The sequence below is a fragment of the Bicyclus anynana genome, chromosome 25 (genome assembly GCF_947172395.1).
Source record: "Bicyclus anynana chromosome 25, ilBicAnyn1.1, whole genome shotgun sequence".
NCBI lineage: Eukaryota > Metazoa > Arthropoda > Insecta > Lepidoptera > Nymphalidae > Bicyclus > Bicyclus anynana.
The window spans coordinates 8,172,873-8,197,111 of NC_069107.1; the positions used below are offsets into that span (position 1 = coordinate 8,172,873).

The following is a 24,239-nucleotide window of genomic DNA, read 5'->3' on the forward strand; positions in this document are numbered from 1 at the left end:
AAACTCTTATTACACTATCCATGCAAGAGGCCTATGTCCATCGGCTCTTCGAACTATGTGGCCTGCCCATTGCCACTTCAGCTTCGCGACTAGCTGAGCACTGAGGAATTTCGGACGAAAAGTTATCGCGGAGTTTCCCGAACGCTGCCCAGCCGTGCTGGATTCGGCGATTCACCTTTTTCTCGAAATTTGACCTACCTCACTGGACTCTGTGTACTAGGTAAGTATATATATTAACAATTTAGGTAAATTATTTTGTTGTAAAAATGATAAGACAAAATGTATAAAATAATCATGGCCTTGATTTATTGTTCTTAAGAAGTGACAACCCTGGGAAATTGTTTAAAAGCAAATAGCTATATAGCAAAATGACATACATGTTTTACTAATTTGGCACGTCCGATGTTTATGCGTGGCGGTGTTTTTTGAAGGAAAACGCTAAAGACAATGATAGAAAACCGGTTTGAAATATATTCTCCATAATTTACTAATGGTTAAAAACAACAGAAATGATAAAAATCATGAAAATGGAAAATACTTATCGTCTGAAAAATTAAAATGTTTAGCAATTTTACATTTAAATATTATTCATGTATCATTTTCGTTTATTATTTATTTCATATAAAAGACGGAACATGATCTTCTTATTAAATGAAAACATACATACAGCCGAACTTAGAACCTCCTCCTTTTTGGAAGTCGGTTAAAAATACAATACGCTTACTAACATAAAAAAAAATAAAAGAATCAATAAGCGCCATCTATCAAGGTTATGTTATTTCACATTCGCACTGCACACATTTACGCTAGAAAAAACTAGATGGCAGCAATTTACCTTGTCATTAATTCGAAAGAAAGAGTGGGTAAGGTTAATGCGCCATCTTGTGACAGTTTATCAATACGTTCACTTATCTATTACAAACTAGATGGCAGCATATTTCTTTTAGTACAATGAATGTATGTTTCAAAATAATTAAAAATTCATTTTTTTATTGTTATTAAATATTTTTTTATGTTTACATCTTACAATAGCATTCTTTTATAAAATTATACATTATAATTGAAACTGTATAGCAAACGACACTTTCTACGTGGCTCATGACGTTCCATTACACTGAATGTAGGCAACAAAACAATCGTAAAAAAAAAAAACTTAACAAAAAGTCGAGGCTGCAAGTAAATGGCGTCTCAAGTTGTTTTTTATTCGACATCAATGTGTTTCTAATCATACTGTGTCATTTAAAATGTTGTCGTGTCAGTAGTCTTAATTTATCAGCTGCCGTTGATGTTTCATTGACGATTAGCGGTTAAATAGTCGACGTTTCACCTTTTCCCGTGAAACAATGGCGTCGGACGATTCCATGGAATCCCACGTAAAAGTTGGTGAAAATGGTGATTTCGTGGACGACACCAGCAATGTGTGCAGCGACACGGACGCCGGCGAAAGCACCAAGCGTCGTCGGGTGACTCACGATTACCGAAAACTTTCGAAATTGGGATATGATCCAAGTGTGCCAACTAATTCGAAACACGCACCCCCTGTTGATTCTAAAGGTGAGAAATAACCAATTCAACTTTAGGTTAACAATATGAAAGTACTGCTACAGTTTTTAAGTATACTTTTCATGTAATTGTTGCCATTTATGTGTTTTGTTTTGGTGGGAAATCTGTTAACCTAACACAATTACATTGCATCACTATGGAGGTCATTTATGTTGATAAACACTTCCAGCACATTTTGTGGTGTTTAATTCCTTCATTTCGTGTCAATTATCCATTAAATGTGTTATTATGTGTGTGTTTGTGTGTTGTTCTGTTGCCATGGGATGCTGTACCTTGCATCAGTGAATGACCTTGCTGAGGATTCAATTCTACTTTCTACTAATTATTTCAAGATCTGTGCACTTGCAAAAGGCTTTGTTACCTAATTTGTTACTATATTGTCACTGTAATTATTCTTTTACTTTAAAATATAGTGCTTGCTCTGTTATTTTTATGTAAATACATTATTAGACATGTTAATATATAAATTAATTTGTCTAAAATCAACTGATTGAGATTGACATCTAGATTATTGAGTTTTTACTGTAAATTCTATAGGTCTAGCATGCATCAACAATATATCTTATGAAGCAACAATATTTTATTACTATAGATGTGTTTTGTGCATTGGCGTAACTAGGATGATTTCCTAGGGTGGGCCTGGCCCCCGACATCAAGTCTATTATTAGTATCATAATAGAATTCCATATCGGTAGCCCAGAATCCTAGGGTAGGCACAGGTCCATTCTTGGGTGGGCTTGGCCCACCTGCTGTATATGCCTATGGTTTTATGTCCACAAAATCACTGCAGAAAGTTATCTGAATTTAGCTACCACACCGGGAGCACACATGTACAATTTTGTCTTTACTTACATAAAATATTTATGTATATATAGTTTTTACACATCCTGAACATACAACTTGACTTTGGAGGCAATATTTTGGAATTTTTTGTTTAAATAACTTTCGTTGTTTACTATGAGACCAAATGAAATTAAGACAATTAGCCACCTTTGTTTGCCTCAATTTTAAAACACTAGTGACCTATCTAATAGTATAAAATCTTTGATAAGAAAGAGTCTTTCTGTTCAAGATTTGAAGAACTATTGTTGAACTCGAGTTAAAAGGATGCGCCCCATGACATACTTGCCTCCTGAAGAGGATTATACATCTTAATTGATAGCTGTGTTTCATAACACAGCTAAAACTCACATGATATAAGGTCGGAGTATGCCATTGTCAAGAACCAGTTCATGACCAAGGGCCCTGTATGTGTTCCAAAACTAGTCGGGCATACTCCAACCTTATATCACATTAGTTTTGCCATGTTTCATAATCAAATTAATAACACTCACAATTGTTTAAATTGTAAAATAAACATCTTATTGAAAATATTGCTTTTTTTTGGTGAAAGACCAATAGTTTGGATGCCTATTAGTCAGCAAGATGCCCATTTCTCATCCAGAGATATATCACGAGGCGCATCCTAGGCCAACAGTTTCCATTAAAAACTCAATAAACAAGATCTAAAGAATAAAGAGATTCAAATTTATCTAAAATACCAACATTAATCATGTATTTTACACAGTTTTAACTCTATATGTATTAAAATGAAGTATCTTCTTCCGTTTTCCCAACATTTCCCTTCACTGCTCTGCTCCTATTGATTGTACTGTGTTGAAAAGTATACTATAACCTGCCCAGGAGTATGAAGAATAATTGTACCATGTTTTGTTAAAATCTGTCAAGTAGTTTTTGTTTCTATAACAAACATACAGACAGACAGACAAAAATTTATCTGATTGCATTTTTGGCATCAGTATCAATCACTAATCATCCCTGATACCTAGTTATTTTGAAAATATATTTCATGTACAGAATTGACCTCTCTACAGATTTATTATAAGTTTATATTATTCTACAAAATACAACTTTGACTCAGACTTTTCTTCATAAGTTCAATTTGTTCCTTTTCTCCATTTGTAGAGAAATAAATGTAAATTATATTTTTCTATCATTGTAGAGAATTTGATTGATGGGAACACTTAACCAAACTTTTTCATAAATGTGGATTTTCGGTTATCAAAAAATAAATAAGTCAACTCAATGAAGTTAGATATTATACTGTGTCAATACATCATTTATCATTAACAACCCATACTCGGCCCACTGTTGACTACAAGTCTCCTCTCAGAATGATTCGGCTAATAGTCCAAAACTGTATCAATACATCATTCATCATTAATAACCCATACTCAGATCACTGTTGAGCACATGTTTCCTCTCAGACTGATTAGGCTAATAGTCCACCACGCTGGCCCAATGCAGATTGACAGACTACAGTTAGTTTTATGTGGGATAGTGTGGATGATAGTTTGTTTCACTCTTGAAAGTTTGCCACAATTCACAATCATAGTATCAAAAAACCTTAAACCTTACCCATGGTATCAAAAAAACATATCACCTTACCCAAGCTATGAAAAACACATTAAGTAAATTCTCAGGTATGCAGGTTTCCTCATTACATTATTCCTTCACTGTTTGGAGCACTTGATAATTCATTTTTTAAAATGCAAATAAATGAAAAGTTTACCTTTTCATACATTAGTTTTGACCAATTGGCTTAGTACCCCTACATAAGATAATGAAAACCTTTTAATGTACTCGTAAATCTTTACACACCATATACATCACAATACTCTCACACCCCATAGCCATTGCACCAACATTACACCTAATAATTTATCTTATTAATTCTCCTGTTTGTATTCTTGTGGCTGTACACTTCATTTTTAAATTAATTGTATTTAAAATGTTTTTGTTTACTTGTTGATTTCTATTTTCCTTGTAAATTTTCATTTTATTCACATATTCCTTATTACTGTTCTTAAATTAATTTGATGTATCAATTCTACAAAAAAAACCTGTGCTTATACCTAAAAATATGTACCTAATAAATAATATGTTGAACCTCCAGACATGGGTTATAATAACTAGCAGAATTTTTCAATAAAGCAGTATTATTGAATTTATGTTCTTGATACAAAATCTATATATATAAAAATGAATTGCTGTCCATTAGTCTAGCAAAAACTCGAGAATTGCTGAACATATTTATCTTATCATGGTCTTGACATCTTTGTGAAGGTATGGGGAAGGTTTAAAAGGTGAGAAAAATTAGAATGATTAAAAAGAAAATAAGAAGAAAGCCATAAAAACAGCTCTTTTTCTATTTCCCATGCAAACATTTAAGAGCCAATTATAGATGTTGAAGGTAGGTGTAGAGTAGAGGTAGGGTAGGGGTAGGGATAGGAAAGATTTGTATATAAGTCAAAGTGAAGCTTGACCGGGTCCGCTACTGTTATATAGATTTTCTTTTTATTTTTTCTTCTTGGATAATAATTATTTTAAAAAAAATTCATTTATAATAATAAATAATAATAATAATAATTTCTTTATTTATGACAACAAAGGCCCATTGGTTAGTTACATTAAGATAACTTATAAAATATGTTAGAAGATACACAATTATATTTAAGAGGATAGAATAAATACATTAACAATCTCCTCACCGCACCAAAACAGAAATAAATTTCTGCAGGATTGGTGAGTCAGTCTTGCTTGCTAACATGTTCAAGATACTATTGGGGCTCGCCCACAGTCTTGCCAGGAGGGATGACTTCCGTTTTCTAATTATTGCATAAAAATCATCTGTCCGCTCCTGCGCAAACATACCTGACGCTGAGCAAAACCGGGGCAAGCCCAACAGCATCCTGAACCCATTGTTATATTGCACCCTTAGGGTGTCCATACACTTCTGTGTGTAGTTAACCCACATTATATTTCTAGAGAAATTCGTTAGTTCTCTTTTCCTGGAGTTTGGGCTCTTTAGCTGACCTTTATTGAGATGTCTTGGATTTGAGCCAGGAGCATTGTAAATCCCTTTTGTTAGTCTCTTTTGTTTCATCCTCTCAGTGATAAGCATATCTTCCTCAATTTTGTTCTTTTATTAAAAAAAAATATTTTTTTTTGGTTCTCAATTACACACATATTTTTTAATGCTTTTTATGTTCTCGACACATATTTTTTAATGCTTGTTACCTTAACTTTGTTATTTATTTACCAATTTTGAAAATTCTTTTTTTTTTCTGTTTAAAAGAGATTCCTTCCAGATTGGTGCCATTTAATTGTCACGAAAATCAATCCAGTGACTATTTGTTAAAATCAAAATAGGAGACGAATATCTTAGCATTCCATGGATTCGGATTCGGATGACTCTACAAGTACTATTCACTTTGTTTATTTGGACAAAAGGAAAATGTCTGGTCTAGATCTCGAAATAGCGACATCCGTTGGGATTTTATAATGTATCTCATACGTATCCATTAATAAAGTCTAATCAGGTGCAGAACCTAGGATTGAGTAAGGCTTACTAAGTAAACAAAATTGCCCAAATGTTTACAGTCACTATGCTAGGCCATGCTATAACAAAAATAAAATCTTTTTAATAAAATAATTTAAACAACTTCAAAGATGCATAGTTCTAAAAAGCGAAAAATAACATTGTACTATGTCCTTTCTATTAATTGAATTGAAGGTGGTGCCAAAAAAACAAAATGAACTTTAAGACCATATGTGGCATAGCACTGCCTTCAAACTGAACAATAGAAAGGTTTTTTTCACATTTTCGCGTAATGCATCTTGGAAATCTGATGTCATGTCAAGTCATATTTTTTTTTAACTATACTTTAAAAAGATTTTATACCACATCAGCCTGTACCAATGAGGTAGTTTCCTACCTCATTGGTACAGTGCATACTTTGAATAATTATTTGCTTCAAAAAATCCATTATTCTTTACAGGAAAGAAGCGTAAACGTAGTAGCGACTCCAAAGAACTGTGTGTTTGGGGAGAAAACACAAGACCGTCAAAGTACAGCAAAATATGGCCCGTGTTCGACTCGGGAGGATTTGGGGACACGTCGGTCCTAACACTACACATCGTCAACAAGTCACCACCAGTCAAAAACCCGCTACTCTTCCAACAACACGAAATGAACATCAACGATCCATACATAGATTGGTTCGGAGGCATAAACGCATCATGGAAACAAACACAACTGTCCAATACCATACCGCAGGATGATCTAACAAAACGCATATACTCCTCTGTATCGAGACAGCTTCGGATAATAAACACACACTTCCAAAGGGCAATGTTCAGATACAAGTATCCGAAGGTGACACGAGCAAATATTCTCTTAGAATCTAACTCTAGACGTCTGTCCACACATTTTAGTATGTCGTTGAAAGCAATTAAGTTCCAATCAACACCGAGAAGGGAGTTGCCGTGCTATGGAAATTTGGAGTTGCCGTTGAAAATTAAACAGGAAATTAAACAGGAAAACGTTAATCAACAGTTTTATCCTGCAATCAGAAGTGTCAAAAATGAACAAGATAAAGTTAGTGAAGTCAAAGTGAAGACGGAAAGGGATGTTGTGAAGTATGAAGGTGATAAAGAGAGGAGTAAGGATAGAGAACGAGAGAGGGATAGGTGAGTTTATACTAATTTGTCTGCCACTCAGAAATTGTGTTTTTGACAGGTGGTCGAATGGGTGATGTAACTTCCAACTGGCGTACAAGGTTGTTGTACAACTGTTTGTCTTTGTAGTGACAAAATAAAAGCAATTGTTATTGAATGTGTTTGCAGCAACGCAATTTCTGAGCAGCCGGACTTTAGTAATTAATAGTAAATCTAATTAACAATTGTATTAAAATCTGTTAAAAGTGAATTCATTTAAAATAAAAACAAGTTAAGGTAAAGGTGGTAAACAAAAAACTTTACCTTAATGACCACCATTAAATTTAATCATGACATACTTGATTTTTATTTCAATTTTTTGAAATAATGTTGGAGATAGAACAATAGTGTTGGTCGACCCCCCACCAGGTGGACTGATGATGATGTCATCACCCCACCTACCGGTGGGTAGCAAGTCTCTTCTTCTTTCCTGGGCCTTTTCCACACTTGGTCACTAAGGGTTGGCCGTTGTATGTCAGTCAAACAAGTCTCAGGGATTCGCTGGATGCAGGATTCTGATGTTTGGAAGTCCATAAAAAAGAGCTATGTCCAACAGTGGACGTCCGTCGGCTGATATGATTATGATGTTGGAGATTTTTATTTTACATAGTTTATGTAAACTATTGACATTCGCAAGCACTTTCTTAAAGCCCAGCTTTGAATAAAACATAAACTTTCGCTTTGTCCACAGATCATCTCACACCTCGCGCCACTCGTCCTGCCAGCAGTGCAGACGAAGAGCGAGAGTCAAGCGTTGCTCCATCGGGGTGCAGTGTCGCAGGGAGAAGGAGAAGACTGGCCCCGTGTGGGGCACCGTGGCTCACAGCCTTGACTTTAAGGGGCTCAAGTATCACAGGTGAGTTTTTTGAGAGAATGGATATAGCCATTGAATAGACTGATGATGATATTGACTGACTGATGACTGATGATGATATATATATATATACAAACTGGGGTTCGAGGATTTAAAATTAGACACCTGGTGACTCATATGAGACTTTATTCCACTCCTTAACACTTCCAAACGTACGCAATTTGTTGTCCAAAATCGTAGCCAAGTTCACTATTGTTGTATCGCTGGTAACACTTGATATCCACTCCACTTCGTTTCGAAGTTAACCGTTGCGTATTTATACTCATTTAGAATGCTTCCACATCATGCTGGGACCGACTACACGCGTGTTGTTTATTCCACGGAGTTCGCCAAATCAAAATATTAACAAACTAGCTGACGCCGCGCGGTTTCACCCGCGTGGTTTCCGTTCTCGTAGGAATACGGGGATAATATATCGCCTACAGCCTTCCTCAATAAATGGGCTATCTAACACTGGAAGAATTTTTCAAATCGGACCAGTAGTTCCTGAGATTAGCGCGTTCAATCAAACAAACAAACAAACTCTTCAGCTTTATAATATTAGTATAGAAGATAACATCACATAAAAAACTCGAATGGTAACAACAACAACCCGATATGGGCGAGCGATTATGAACCCTATGGCTCTAGTAATAGGGTTCTCCATAACAATTTTAGACTAAATACTGGTCATTTTGACTTCATGGGCTTGATGATGGTTGAGTTTTAGACTAGAGATTAAATTCTAGTATTTTGTGTTACCAGATTGATGCGAGTGGAGACGCATCCGAACGGCGGCGCTAGTGTGGTCTACTTGTACCAGCACGACATCGATATGCTGAGTCCCACGCAGCAGGATTCGCTCGCCAAGGAGTTTTTGAAGGTTAGTCTTTATAATGTCCTACAACTCAATCAATATGAATCTCAAGAATCAACTCAATCAATATGAATTTTAGTCTTGTAAAATAGAATCCCTCTCTACGCTTAAAATCCTATTTTTGTATAAATATCAGAACTTACCAATAAACAACTGTTGTCCACGTTGTCCACAGCTGGTGTTCTCAGAAGACAGCGAGGGTTGGGCCAACTTCGTGTGCGGGGTGGTACGCGGCGCCGCCGGGCGGCTGCCCTGCTTGCTGCAGTACCTGTCCGAGCAGCATCCCACGCTGACTGTGAAGGCTGGCGTACTGGCACGCGCTTCTGACATCGAGACCACCACAATTAGCAGATACTATCAGCAGGTATTTGTATTCATTAGGATATGACGTCGCTCGATCTCGTGCTGGCTCGTGCCGACACTTGTTTTCGTAAAGAGTAGGGATTTAGAGAGGGGTAGCGATCGGTTGGCGGGAACGACTTGCGATATAAGATGCTCGTTGTACGGTCGGCTTCAGTATGCTCGTGGCGTTCGAGCCGTCCACATTACTTGTCGTGTAATTCTTTATGAGTTACTTAAGGTAGGCGGGGAGAAAGACTTGAGTGATAAAGGGGAGTGTTCGTTAACAGTCAAAGGCGCCTTTAACTCATCTGTAAATGTAAATATAACAGATCTTGATACAAATGATGAAGCATACAATTCGCTACAAATTAGCATGCAAATTTTAAAATCTTATAACTGAATTACATTTGTTTATTCAAAAATGTTAAATACACTAATAGTTAAACTTACATAGATGATGATATTATTGATGTTAAAATCAAATAACTAACTTTACTACCTACTAACATGATTAAAACTATAATTACTATTATGTCTGTTAACAAAATGTATGATTAATTGTTATTTGTCAGTTAAATAGTCTTTGATAGTGTAAAACATCAGCTCTTTAATTTTAATTTTAAATATAGCAACATTTAAATTTCTATAAGCTAATTTTGCTGGTAATTTGTTGTATATTAGAGGTGCCTTAATAAAATGGTATTGCTGTACTATGATGATGACTGATGCAGATTTTAATTTTCGTCCGTTCTTTATTTGATTATTTAAATTGTATTTAATTTGACAAATACTAAAGCCTCATAAATGTACAAACATGGACAGTGGACAGGCTAGAATTTTAAATTTATCAAAATATCTCTTGCAGGAATCTGTAAGCTTTAAAAGGCATTGTATATTTTGTATATATTTATTTTTATTTATTATTTTTTTACTGATTTAGGTAAATCGTATCCACCAATTTTGTAACTCTTCCATTCATTTGTATAATTTTTCTCACTTAGGTGCAACAATCATATGCAGCAGGCACATTCCGGTGTGGGCCACTGCACCAGATCTCGCTGGTGGGCACAGTCCACGAAGAAGTTGGTGGTTACTTCCCCGACATGCTGAACATGCTGTCTGAGTGTCCGTTCCTTAATCTGGTGAGACATTTTGAAAAGTTCACTTCATTTCAACTGTAAATCAAAAAAGTTTGAGGTTGTTAATTGGATGACAAGTGATATAATTTCGTTGAGTGCTGAGAATAACATTTGAAAAATATGATCTATTGTTTATCATTGTATAGTTAGTTGGTTACCAAAGTGCTGGAAACGCAGGGGTTTCCGGGAGCCGCTATATGTTGCTTTTAATGATGATGATTTATGGTTTCTTTTTATAAACTTTATATGTATTAGTAAACAGAAAGTGTATGTGCGTGTAAAGTATAGGCAGAGAAGCACAATTGCATTGTTAATTTCTTTAATATTTATTCCCATTTGATGTTTCAGACAATGCCATGGGGACCGATGTCAGCGGTGGAAATGGACCCGAAGGAGTCAAACGACGGCCCCATACTGTGGATCAGACCGGGAGAGCAGTTGGTGCCCACCGCTGAACTGGGGAAAAGCCCTATCAAGAAGAGGAGGTAAACAAATAAATATCTTTTCTCACTTTTGGTAAAAGTAGACCATGAATATGCTGATGACATGTGATATTTAATTTTGCGTCTCATTTCTTACGACTTACGGCTGTCCGTTTGTGTGTAAAATTTTCAAAAAGGCTGTAGAGACGAAATGGGTGTTAATAAGTCTGTAGAAACCAAATGGTGTTATAATGGCGGTCTTTGATCCAGAACTGGTATGGAGACCAAATGGTGTAAAAAAAATTCTGTAGAAACCAAATGGTGTGATAAATGCGGTCTTTGGTCCACAATTGGTATGGAGACCAAATGGTGTAAAAAAGTTTGTAGATACCAAACGGTATTATAAATGCGGTGTTTGTTCCAGAACTGGTATGAACGAGCTGCGCAACCTGCAGTACTTGCCGCGCTGGAGCGAGGCGCGCGAGTTCCTGTTCGAGGACCGCACGCGCGCGCACGCCGACCACGTGGGCCACGGGCTCGACCGCATCACCACCGCCGCCGTCGGTGAGTTGCTTTTTTTCATTATTCTAATGTTATTGAATAATGAATAATCACACAATATCTTAAAGCCGAAAGTTTGTGTGTACACACACACACAAACTTTCGGCTTTAAGATATTGTGTGATTGTTCCTCCTTTACGCTGCGGCTATTGCAGCGATTTGGCTGAAATTTAGAATGGAAATAGATTAAACATGTATTATATTGGGAAAGTACTGAAAAATCAGTGCCATAGAGAACGTGTTAATACATTGGCTACTTAACATCCCGAAAAATCCATGATTTCCGCCGGGATTTGTGAAAAACTAAATTCCTCGCAGATGAAGTCGCGGGCGTCCTAGTTGAATAATAAGTTAGCCCTTGACTGAAATTTCACCTAAAGTGCCATTTAAGACGGCGAATTTATAATACAAAGATTCCATAATTTCTTTAATAGTCCACAAACAAGAATTGTGGACCATAAGTAGGTACATGGTAATAAGGTCCTTATATATCACGTGTCTCATACGGTGAAGGAAAAACATCTTGAGAAAACCTACATACCTGAGAATTTTCATGGTGGACTAAGGCCTAGCCCTCATTCTGAGAGGAGAATCGAGCTCAATGTGGGTTGATAATGATGATGATGATATTACATTTGATATGAGTCAGTGTCAACTACCCTATTGTCCACAAATAAGTGCGAATTGTGGACTTTATGCACCTAGTAATAAGGTCCTTCGCAACATTACTTTTTTAATAATAACTATTCGTTGTCAGGTGTCCTGAAAGCAATTCACTGCGGCGACGAGTCTGACCGAGGTAGGATCACCAAGGATGTGGTCGCCTTCCACGCTGGTGACTTCAACAAGCTGGTGCAGCTCCTGCAGCTGGACTTGTACGAGCCGCCCATCTCTCAGTGTGTCACTTGGTAAGAAAATTCTTCTTCCACAAAACACAATCGCACAAATAACAAAGATATTAGTAATTTTGTTTGAACGCCCATACAAATCTACCGATCATTATGCACCTACGACGTCATTAAACCGTATTACAAAATTGCTTTACTATTACCCTTAATTTATATAGCATTTAAGAACTGTCATCATCTCATTTAACAGAAACACGAAAATATTAATTTACTTTATGAGTAACACTGGTTGTTTTTGGTGCATTTCCTTAAAAAAATAAACGCTAGTGTGCACACTTCGTTATCTGTACAAAAATTACAAACGTATCAAAATGTCATCATAATATGGAAAACAGGCAAAGATGCAAACTCATTTTCAAAAAGTGTGTCCAAAGTGTGTTTCTTTGCAAATATATTTTATAACAAACGTGCGCTTTGATAATTTCAGCCTCTGCTTTCTTACTATAGCTCTCGCATTCGGCTCGAGCTGCAATACCGCACTTGTATCATAATGTACTAATGTAATATTGAGGAGGATGAAAATTACGTACCGGAACGCTAAATCGCTTGGCGTTACGTCTTTGCCTATAGACCTGCTGGCCTATACACTAATTTGGTCTTTAATAACAACCTATTAAAAACAATATCAAATCAACTGAAAAATGTTATATACCTACTGTATGATATCCACGCAGGGTTGTCACTAGGCACTAGGTGGCAATTGTTACATAGAATCTCAAATTCGTAATTATGTCATCTGTCAACTAGCATACATCTAAGTTAGTGAATTAGCCTGCTGATGGCTTATAAAAACCTTTTGCAAAACCATCATGACTTCCATCTCACCTTATAATAAGTGATGAGCGAGCTGCAATATCGCCTCGGCTGTGATTTTCAACTTACTCTTATATCATAATGTACCTCAGACTAATTAGATAAAGACTTGCCTCGCAAGACATTAATTTTCTGTCAAAGTATATGATCAAACGATCTTATGCGATTATAAACACTGTCTCTAAAGAATCGATGTTTCATCTTCACAATCGTGTCCGTCGGTTAAAAACCTCCGTAAAAATACCTTTTTGTGTAGTTATATGGTGAAAAACCAACAAATACTGCTAGTTTAGTATAAGATATGTATTAAATCTAAGTCTCGTTTTCCTTAGAAAATGGCAGAAAATTTTGTTCGTGAATTTGGGTGCGATACTAGTCCTTATGTATTTAGTCTGAGTAATGTACTATAACTGCACGTTCCAGGCTAGAGGAAGCGAAACTGAACCAACTCCGGCGCGAGGGCGTGCGCTACGCGAGACTGCCGCTGTGCTCCGACGACGTGTACTTCTTGCCCAGGAACATCATACACCAGTTCAGGACCATCTCGGCGGTCACTTCTATAGGTGAACATTGTTTTGTTATGATATACTACGAAATGGGGTTATTATAATATTTTTAACATGAAAATGGCACCGACTACAAAGACGTGTTTCAGTTATTTTGTTATTAACAAAAAAATACTAAAATGATTTTCATATACTCTTTCAAACAAAAAAGGAATTTTCAAAATTGGTTAATAAATGACGAAGTTATGAGGTAAAAGAATGAAAAAACCATACGCGTCGAATTTAGAACTTCCTCCTTTTTTTGAAGTCTGTTAAAAATACGGGTGCGTATTATAATATTTTTTATGAAACAAGAATAACTACTGTAGTTTCAGGGAGTATTCGTAACTAACAATAGCTTAGGTAAGAGCGGTCGGACTCATCACCGAGGGGTGGTGGTGCGATCCCCGCCCCTTGGGTTATTGTCGTACCCACTCCTATCACAGTCTTTCCCGACTAGTTGGAGGGGAATAGGAATATTGGTCATATTACAACAAAAAAAGATATGGCAAATATTCTTTAAAAAAAAAACAAACAAACAAAACTAATGCTGTTGCTTTGTCTCACAGCATGGCATCTAAGGCTGAAGCAGTATTACCCATCATCAGAAGCCTCGTCCCCGGCCGACGAACGGCCTCCACCGGATCAGAGCCAACCAATCACAAATCACACTGGTATGTACACTTTAGCCCAATACCCAAGAAGGTAAGTATTAGTATTAAGTTTTGGAATAATTATATATGTTATTGTAGATGGGAGGTATTAGTGTTGGTATAAATAAAAGGTTATTTGATGACTTAAGCTTAGTTGTTTGTTAGGCAGCGTAGACACCGTCACTGTCTGTGTTGTTGCAATCGTAATTTAAAATAAACTTGACCTATTGTAATATCATCAATAAATGTTGTACTGCTCCTTTTACCTTCCATCAAACAACAATTTACCAAAGTTTCATGATTTAGGTATACATTATGAGAATACAACATAAAATTTTCTTTTGGTTTTAGAAAAAATAATTGAATTGTTTGAATAGGTATAAATTGATCTATATATTTTTTCAGAAACTAAAAAATCGACAAAACACAAGAGTGGCGTCATAGAAATGAGAGCACTAAGCGCAAAATTCAAAGAGAAATCGGCACTGAAAATATCGGAAAGCCGAAAGAGTATAGAAGTCCAAACTAAAGACAAAACAGACGAAAAGAAAGAGAGGCGCTCAGAAAAACACGACAGGACAGACAAGTCAGACAAACATAGACACAGAGACGATAAACACAGAACTGAGAAGTCTGACAGCAGATCAGAAAAATTAGAGATCAAAACATCAGACAAAGAGAATAAATCAGAGAAAATTGAAAGAACAGACAAAGAAAGACACCTGGACAGCAGGACAGATAAACCAGAAAGCAAAACCAATGACAAAAACGACAGATCATTAGAAAAATCTGACAAAACAGATCGAACAGACAGATCTGATGGTAAATCTGACAAAAATGACAGTCGAGCAGACAAATCTGACAGATCGGACCATAAATCCGAAAGCAGAACTGAAAAGGAGAACCGGACAGTGGAGAGATCCGACAAAATGGATCGATCGTCGGATAAGCATGACAGTCATAGAAGACATTCATCATCCCGTCACAGATCACACCACAAATCAGATCGATCCAGGGATCACAAAGATTACAAAAAGGATCACAAGGGATCGGACGAGAAGAAATACGAGAGACACAGGGATAAAGAAGTGAAAGAAGTGAAGGAAGTGAGGGAAGTGAAAAGTGTCACCGAGTCGAAAGTGCAAAGTGAAAAGTTACCGCAAGTCATTCACCAACCACCGGATTAGATGTCCGTGTGTTGTGACTCGGTTATGTGCTTAGTGAGCGGTTATGAAAGTTTCTTACCTTGGCGGCAGGTAAAAATAAATTTAATACTTCTATTTTAAGATGTTAAGTATTAATTAACACAAAAATGTATACTAAATTTGCATGAAATTTAAATTTTTAATTTTTATATATTTTGTTGATATTTTTCAAAGACCTCAGTAAATTTACCTTTATATGGGACCAGTTGTAAGACATAACTTTTCAATTAATAAAAGAGTTATCCAAGTAAAGTTGTGTGAACAATAACAAATATAATTCAGTTTGTATAATAATTGTAAAAGTTTTACCTTTTACAATTATAATCAACTTTACTTCTAACAATTAGTTGATTTTTAACACATTTTCGATTATTTTTAAATAAAGGTTGCCATGTTTACTGATTTAAAAAAAAAAAAAAAGAAAATCTATAATAAAATTTTTATAACTATTTAATACAGCAATAATATTATTGTGATAATCTAAAGGCAAATTGATCTTCCATAATTTGAGGAAACCATGTTGGAACTTAAAATTTAACCAAAATTACATACATGGGTATACATATAATTGTAGTACCAAAGTACTATACAAATTTGATCTCTATTACAACTGTGCAAGGTTCAAAATGTTTCAAAACTCTCACTAAGCATCAAATTGGTACAGTAGGATAATTCCCCTTCCCCGTGTAAATAGTAGGGTAAGAGTCTCCTAGAGGCTACGCGAAGAATGATTGAATGCGCAGTTTTAGATGACTTTCTTTTCTTTTTTTAGATTTTTTTCTTTTTTTTTTTAATTTTTGCCCAACTATGTTTGTGTAATTAAACCAGTGAGTTATACTTAGTTTATATCGTAATTTGCAGTATTATGACTATACTTATGACAGACAGAAAATGTAAATTTCAACCCCTATTTTGACCCCCTTCTATTTATATTTTCGCATGTTTTATATGTATAATAGTCCACTAATCATTTAACAAAAATATAAATCGAAACTAGATTATAAATGTAAAAAAGAAATTCAAAACCTTTTTAACCCTTAAAAGTATTAAAATAATTATGTGTATGATGTTTATAATTTTGTTAAAACATAATTATAAAACGCTATTTTTGTGACTTAGCTGTTAATTTCAGTAATTATCTTAAATAATATTATGTCATTCGTATTTCATTTTTTTTTACAGTCTAAAACTGCGTTCTGAATGTGATTGTAAAAGTTTTAACGACGTCGAAGTTTATAATTAAATAAATAATAAATAAATTTTAAGAGGAAAATAATTTAAAAATATCTACACATTTCTAATGAACGTGCACTAAGAAACGTCTTTACACTATCCGATCCGATATCGTGTAGTACGTTGATCCGATACCGACATCGGCCGAACCCTTACTAAGTGAAGTGAATATAGGAAGTAAGGATTTTTATTGAATTAAACAGAAAATTGTTACATTGACGGTGTATTGGGTAAGGCTAGTATTAAGGCAACGTAAGAATGATTGGGGTTTAAAAGAGTACTAGAATATGCAAACTTTAAGATGATCCACCCACACATCAATACATGAACAGTTAAAAATCGCTGCTAAAAAACGCAATGTACTACTGAAATCTGCAGACTAGTTGACACTTTTTTTTAACACGTTCGCTGCGGCGCTGATTTTTCTGTACTTTGCTCTGGTGCGTTACGAGGTTTTTTGACCTCATACTAAAACTTTATGTGGTGTGATGTGATACGAGGTCCGTCAACCTCGTATCTCTTGAAGATGCTAGACTTACGAGGTCAATTGACCTCGCACCGCAGCGAACGTGTTAAATGGTCTTAAATAGTTCATTAATGTTATACTAGACTATTTTTTTTTTCATTTTTTTGAGACGTGATTACATGAAAATTTAAGTTTTAAAATGTGTTTTTGACAATACGAGCCAAAATGCCTGTCGTCCATGACTGTCTAAATTTCAACTGTTTCATGACGTCACTATAATAAATCTCATACAAATGGAGCATCTGATAAAAATATTAGTTAACAATTAGTTCAACGTTTAGAATATCAAGTGTGTTAATGACGTCACAAAATGGACGATAGCGATTTTGACGTTTGGAAAATTTTAAAAAATACATGATTATAAAATTAAGTTTTATAAGAAATCCTTAACTTTTATTAATCGATTTCGATATATTTTGGACCCTTATTCCATGCACTACACGAAATTAATATTGTTTAGTTGCATTGCAGTTTTGTAAAAGCAGTGTCTTTATAACAAATACCAAAAAACAAATTCAATTTATGTTGGCAATTCCAGATACGATGTCGGATCAGCGCACGACATCGATATCGTATCGGATGGTGTGAAAACGTGTATAAGATTAAAAAGATATATTGAATAGTTTTAGTTAAGGTTAGAAGTAAACATTTTTTGTGATTTTTTAAAAATAATTATAATTAAATTATTTATTATGTCCCTGTTGATGTTACACGGCTATGTGACAGTGCGAAACTGGAGTGTTTCGGAGTTATTTATGTAGAGAACGAGATATATTTAAATAACGAACCTACAAACATAATAATATTTTCTATTTTAATGGGAGCTACTGTGTACTGGTATATACAATTTTCAAGTTAAGTTTACAAAATTTGCAAAATTTATTTGTTTTACATTTCATGTTTAAAGAAAAATAATTTGAAAATAAAGTGAAATTAATTTATTGTTTTACGGTAATGAAACTTTTGGTTATGATATTTAAGTAGTTGGGCAGAACAATGCAGTTGATGTGACTAACAGATTCATCATTTTATATTTTCACTTTATTCGTATTTTGTTTGCATCTCACTCATTATTGATGTTTGACCTCAGACCAATCACCTTCACACTTACCTTGCCTCGCTAGACCTTACCTTACCTACCTTACCCCTCTGTCCAATGTATACGATCACAATCTAACGTATTTAAAGAAACTACGTTTGTAGCATCGATGTTTCATTGTGTTAAAATTACACGTGTGTGTATTACGATTTAAATTTACTTTGACTTTGTATAAACGCGTTAGATCGTGATCATATACATTTGACAAAGGGGTAACGTCTAGCGAGGCAGGTCCTAGGGTAATTGGTCTGAGTGTCACCCGCTCCATCCTTCGTTGAGCAAACAATAGGTACTGAATACCAAACGAATTATAAATATGAGTTTCAGATATTAATAAGAATATGATAAAAAGGAGATGGGCCATTTCAGGTTCACTCTGTTCACTCTTGTACCCCGTATCATTGAATTTTCAAAAATCTAATTAAATCCTAAGTTTTTGAGTTATTTCAAGATAGCGCCCTTAAAGCAACTATGACATGACAGCAAACGTCAAATCGACTACTGTATTGAAAACGTCATCAGTCTGCTATTATTATCCATATTAGTGTTGTATTTCGTGGGAGATAATGAATATTATTTCGAAAGAATTATAGTAAATTCGTAGATTTGTATAATGAAAAATAAGTAAAAAAAAATTATTTTATTTCCGCCCTGACTGATCCTGGGCTCCATACAATTTTGGACCATCTCCTTTGTAGTTTATCCAGTACTTATTTATTATTTTGTTAGTAAAAAAAATATGTATACCAGTTAACATCCCATATATTTTAAAAGACAAATAAAAAAAAACACCTCCTTGCAACTCTAATTGCTTTTTTTAATCTCTCAACAAATTTAATTTAATTTCAGTTTCATTTGTTAATATGGAAATCACAACAGTTTTGTTAATATATTATAATAATTATTATTAAATAAAAATTCTTTGAAAAGTGTTTTAGATGATTTTTTTTTCAAAATTACTGTCCAATTTTGAAATAGAGTTTTAAAATAAAGACCTGCTCATGATATTTAAACAAAAGAAAGGTTTGCTCACGTATCAGAGGTACTGAGGCAAGCGCATGTTAAGATAGAATGCACTAAAACTCAAAAAATCGCGAAAAATGTCAAAACAAAATGGTGAAAAAATATGACAAGAACAATTAATAAATCACCCTGTAGTTTGCTAAGCACGCTGGTCTTCTGTTGCCAGTGAATAGAATCAAAGGAGAAAGACCATTTTTTTTTTACAATGTACAAAGTAACAATGTCCAAATTAGTATCATTTAATAAATTAATTTATGGATTAATTTTATTGAAGTTTGCAATTATCTACATTTTACTAGTAATATGCACGGTTTCAAAAACACAGTACATTTCCAAAAAAATATCAATTATCAATTGTATCTATTTTTGGTGTTTTTGATTTATTATTAAATCAAGATTTTTTTTCGGTGAGAATTTTTAAAACAAGAGTGAATAACTTTTACGCAAGTATTGTTCGCAGTCCTATCGGAATATGCGCTTGCCTTTATTTTATAAACTTTTATAAAAATTGTAAAACTTTAAAATCCTAGTTATACCTTATTACATTGGTAATGTCAGACTTAATAGGTCTTACAGACTACTTTAGTCTTTTAGTCGAGTATGAACAATTTTTGGGCAGTAAATCCAAAAATTGTTCGTACTCGACTAATATACTAAAGTAGTCCGAACTAGGCCTAACAGTTCTATTACAAAATATACACATTTGTAAGGCAAATGGATGCATCTATTTATTAATTGTTCCATATAACTAAAAGTATTTGAAGTTATTTTGTTACTTCTTTCACATAAACAAGGACAGTGCCTAATCTATACTAATATAATAAAGCTGAAGAGTTTGTTTGTTTGTTTGTTTGTTTGATTGAACGCGCTAATCTCTGGAACTACTGGTCCGATTTAAAAAATTCTTTCAGTGTGAGATAGCCCATTTATCGAGGAAGGCTATAGGCTATATATTATCCCTGTATTTCTACGGGAACGGGAACCACGCGGGTGAAACCGCGCGGCGTCAGCTAGTGTAGAAATACTCATAGTTTAAAGGTCGTATCTCATTATATCCTTGTGTACCTGACCGTTTGATTCGTGCGCTTATTATTCTTTGTACGGATTTTTATGAAAATACCGCGCCACGAAACAAGTCCCCTGGACGCGGCGCTAATGTCATTGTTATTTGGTAATGGTGGTCTTATTGTCATTTGTGTAAGGCGCTATCAATTTTAGTTCAGATTTTAGCCGCGTGACTTTTTCCGTGGCGCGGAGTCTACATCAACTCCTTACAGCCAGTTTCTTCATGTAAAGCTAAAGTAACAGTAAAAGTAGTAAGTAGTAAAGAAGACTTTATTTTTCAGTGAAGTAACTTTTGATTTATGACGTTACTTTAACTGTTACTTGCGATGAAGAAACTGGCCGTTATTGTCATAGGGTCAGTGGCAATGCGGGCGGGGTGCAGAGTGACTTATGAGCTGCGACCTTTAAATTTTAATTTCTCAGAATGCAAGACAATGTAACATGGTGTAAGTACCAGCAATGGTCTCAGAACTCTCAGATCAGGCAGACTGTGATCTATGTCGTGTTTAAGTTTAGTATGAATAATTTATTGTTTCACGTTTCCTACATTTTTTTTTTTTGAAAATAATAAAATAGATTATGATAGAAAATATATGGTCGTTTTATTTGTACATTCTCCCATATTTTTAAATATACTTTTAAGGTAAAATGTTGAAAATTAATAACCAATTGTAATATCAAAAATCATTAGTATTATTTAGGTTGTTCGATTTTCTCAAAACTAATCCGATTTGGGTCGAGTTTCCGTATTTTAAAATCATTATGGAAACCTCTAGAATTTATGCAGTCTTTTATCCTTTAAATAAAATATTTTATTACAGGATATAAATCCACGTTTATTTCGATTTCAGCCCAATCTAATCATTAAGCCTATGATTAACTCATTCTACTTATGTATCTAATCTTCTATCGATATCTATACTAATAGTGTAAATGCGAAAATGAGTCTGTCTGTTACCTTTTCTCGGTTAAACGGCTAAACCGACCAAGATGAATTTTGGTGTAATGGTAAATAAAATAAAAAAATATTTATTAATCACACAGTAACAAACTAATACAATAAAAGATTAGATCCATAAATGCAACCTTGGAGCTCAACATAGGGTAGGTTCTTTTGTCCCTAAAATAAAAATAGAAGGGGATGAAATAGGAGTTTAAAGTTTGTATGGAAAGTCCATTATTTTAAGAGTTACAGTTTTAAAAATTTGTTAAGTTTACATTGATTTCTACGCGGACGAAGTCGTGGGCGTCCGCTTGTAAAATATAAATAATAATCTATTGCTAAATGTAGACCATAGGTACTTTTATCCACCTTCCTTAACCGATAAAGCAAATCTTTTTGTATTTAGTTTAATTTAATTACTGACCCTTTAAATTAGTTGCATTGCGACCGGGTTCTAAGCTTTTTAATTTATTAATAGTCAAATTGTAATTAAATTAGCACTTCATAGTTTAAATCGTTTAAAGACTTAGACTATTTCTTTTTAATGGTCTAAGTTTAAATACCAAGATTCCACCTCCCCGTACCTATATTTTAAAATTAAAAAGTAAATTCTAAGCTTTTTAGGAAAAGATGTCTGTTGGATCCCACTATCAAAGAATAAAAAAACAAGTTGAATTTGTTAAAAAAAAAGTGTTTATTTATTGAGATAATAACATAAATTACCTACTATCAGTCTTGAGATAGGTTTAACTGAATTCGAGTGTTACGCCAATTCAATGCTTGCATTTTTCATCGGCAAAACACGACCCCTCTTTGGATTCTTTAGCCTCTTTCCGGACCGGACCCGTTTGGGTTATAGGCACCACTCTTTCTCCTTTACCATCAATCTCCTTTTTGGGCGCTGTAATTGTCAAAATACCATCGCTTGACAGTTGGGACACCACATTCTCAGTTTCAACACCTTCTGGCAACTCGTATCTCCTTACAAATTGCCTTGAAATTAATCCATGTTCGTCCTTTTTCTCCTCGTGTTTCGCTTCCACCACAACATACCCATCAGCCGTTCTGACGCTTATGTCTTCAGGCGCGAAATGTTGTACATCCAAATTGATTGTGAACTTGTCCTTCTCAGACTTTATAGTCGATCCTAGATCCCTGGTGAGGGATTCAAGGTAACGCCACGGACGGTAATAATCCCGTAACATCCAAGGCGACATCATGGATGAGATCAAATCGTCTGGAGTCAGTTCCAAACCGAAGTCTTGGTCGATGAGTCTGTTGCCGGTACTAGCTTGTTTTTTCTGTGAGCATTGTTCATCACAATGGACTGCAGTGAAGATGATCGCCACAAAAATTAAATGCAATAACTTCTCCATTTTGATTAATAATTTATCAACACTATTTCAAAATTCCCGTGTTTAAAAACAAAAATTCTCTGTCTATGCTTCCCTCAACTTGACGCTGTAAGATTCAAATGTCGAATACTGAATTTGAATCGCGCGGCTCGGTTTATATACAAGCACCGCCATCTAGGGGCGGGTAGATCTTTCTGGAATTATCTGAACTGACGTGGACTTGTGTATCGCAAATTCGGTGGGCCACGTATTGTTTATCTTTGTATGTTTAATTGTTAACGATTTTATATATGTCGTATATTTGTATGCATTCTAGCATATATGTAAGTAACTATAATTAACTATGTGGTTATTTAAAAATTTTATTAATAATCATGTTATATGGACATCTAGTGGGAAGTAGATCTATAAACGACCTATACATGTCACTGACCTTATTGAACAAAACATCCTGTAACCATTAATGTATAAACTAATCGATATTTTCGTGCACATTCTAGGAAGATCCCTGTTGTCGAAATAATTGATGGCATACATATTATCTTTCTAGAAATTTTACATTAAGAACTTTTCTGTAGAACCTGAAAAAATCACACAAATTAAGTATTATTAGATTTGATTGTTGTTTGGTATTTAAATAGGGCGTGTACAAGTAAAGTGAGTTTTGGAAAAAAGCCTTTGACGGCCTCCGTGGCGCAGTGGAATGCGCGGTGGATTTACTAGACGGTCCTGGGTTCGATACCTAGTTACCACTATAATTACTAGTTACCACCCTACCGGCTAGTTACCACCCTACCGACAAAGACGTAGCGCCAAGCGATATAGCGTTCCGATACGATGTCGTCTAGAAACCGAAAGGGTGTGGATTTCATCCTCCTAACAAATTAGCCCGCCTCCATCTTAAATTGCATCACCACTTACCATCTGGTGAGATTGTAATCAAGGGCTAACTTAAAAAAAAATACTTTTCCTAACCTCGTGAAATGTCTGATTTATAAATGAAATAAATAAATAGCAACTACATAATATCAAGTCAACAGATGCGATAATTAAATAACTGAACTCAAAATAATTATCACCTTTTAACGAAAATAACTATTCCTCCGTACAGCAGAGGGGTATGGAGCGTAAATCCATCACGCTGCACCAATACCGGGTAGCGGGCTTAGGGTGATAATATTTCTTTAACAGTTATCCGGCTCGAAGGACCACTTGTCGGTGATGGAGCAAGCCTAGGGGTACCTAAGAGCGTAAATTAGGGTTCGGTAAAAGGAGAACAAGAGCCGTGAGTGCCGTGATAGCCCAGTGGAATGACCTTTGCCTCCGATTCCGTAAGGTGTAGGTTCGAATCCGGTCCGGGCATGCACCTCCAACTTTTCAGTTTTGCGTATTTTAAGAAATTAAATATCACGTGTCTCAAACGGTGAAGAAAAAACATCGTGCGGAAAACTGCATACCAGAGAATTTTCTTGATTCTCTGCGTGTGTGAAGTCTGCCAATCCACATTGGGCTAGCGTGGTGTACTATTGCCCTAACCTCTCTCATTCTGAGAGGA

The 24,239-nt window shown here is 35.0% G+C and overlaps 2 protein-coding genes across 2 annotated transcripts; one reads left to right on the top strand and one right to left on the bottom strand.

The window, feature by feature from the left end:
* Nucleotides 1-1,141: 1,141 nt before the first annotated feature.
* On the top strand, nucleotides 1,142-20,978 carry LOC112048257 (lysine-specific demethylase RSBN1L). Its single transcript, XM_024085728.2, has 12 exons — nucleotides 1,142-1,554; nucleotides 6,405-7,095; nucleotides 7,814-7,978; nucleotides 8,741-8,858; nucleotides 9,028-9,216; nucleotides 10,196-10,336; nucleotides 10,682-10,818; nucleotides 11,180-11,319; nucleotides 12,074-12,224; nucleotides 13,461-13,600; nucleotides 14,152-14,256; nucleotides 14,641-20,978. Exons 1-12 carry the CDS (start codon nucleotides 1,344-1,346, stop codon nucleotides 15,420-15,422), a joined length of 2,970 nt encoding a protein of 989 aa, XP_023941496.1. The 5' UTR covers nucleotides 1,142-1,343; the 3' UTR covers nucleotides 15,423-20,978.
* Nucleotides 20,979-21,999: 1,021 nt separating this feature from the next.
* On the bottom strand, nucleotides 22,000-22,827 carry LOC112048244 (protein lethal(2)essential for life-like). Its single transcript, XM_024085711.2, has one exon. It carries the CDS (start codon nucleotides 22,703-22,705, stop codon nucleotides 22,103-22,105), a length of 603 nt encoding a protein of 200 aa, XP_023941479.1. The 5' UTR covers nucleotides 22,706-22,827; the 3' UTR covers nucleotides 22,000-22,102.
* Nucleotides 22,828-24,239: the final 1,412 nt, after the last annotated feature.

What these genes read in the sequence shown, in the direction of transcription:
- LOC112048257 (XM_024085728.2), top strand. Translation starts at nt 1,344, where the DNA reads ATGGCGTCGGACGATTCCATGGAATCCCACGTAAAAGTTGGTGAAAAT. An exon ending in CTCGGCGGTCACTTCTATAG is followed by an intron (nt 13,601 to 14,151) that starts GTGAACATTGTT and finishes TTTGTCTCACAG; the next exon opens with CATGGCATCTAAGGCTGAAG. An exon ending in ACCAATCACAAATCACACTG is followed by an intron (nt 14,257 to 14,640) that starts GTATGTACACTT and finishes ATATTTTTTCAG; the next exon opens with AAACTAAAAAATCGACAAAA.
- LOC112048244 (XM_024085711.2), bottom strand. Translation starts at nt 22,705, where the DNA reads ATGGAGAAGTTATTGCATTTAATTTTTGTGGCGATCATCTTCACTGCA.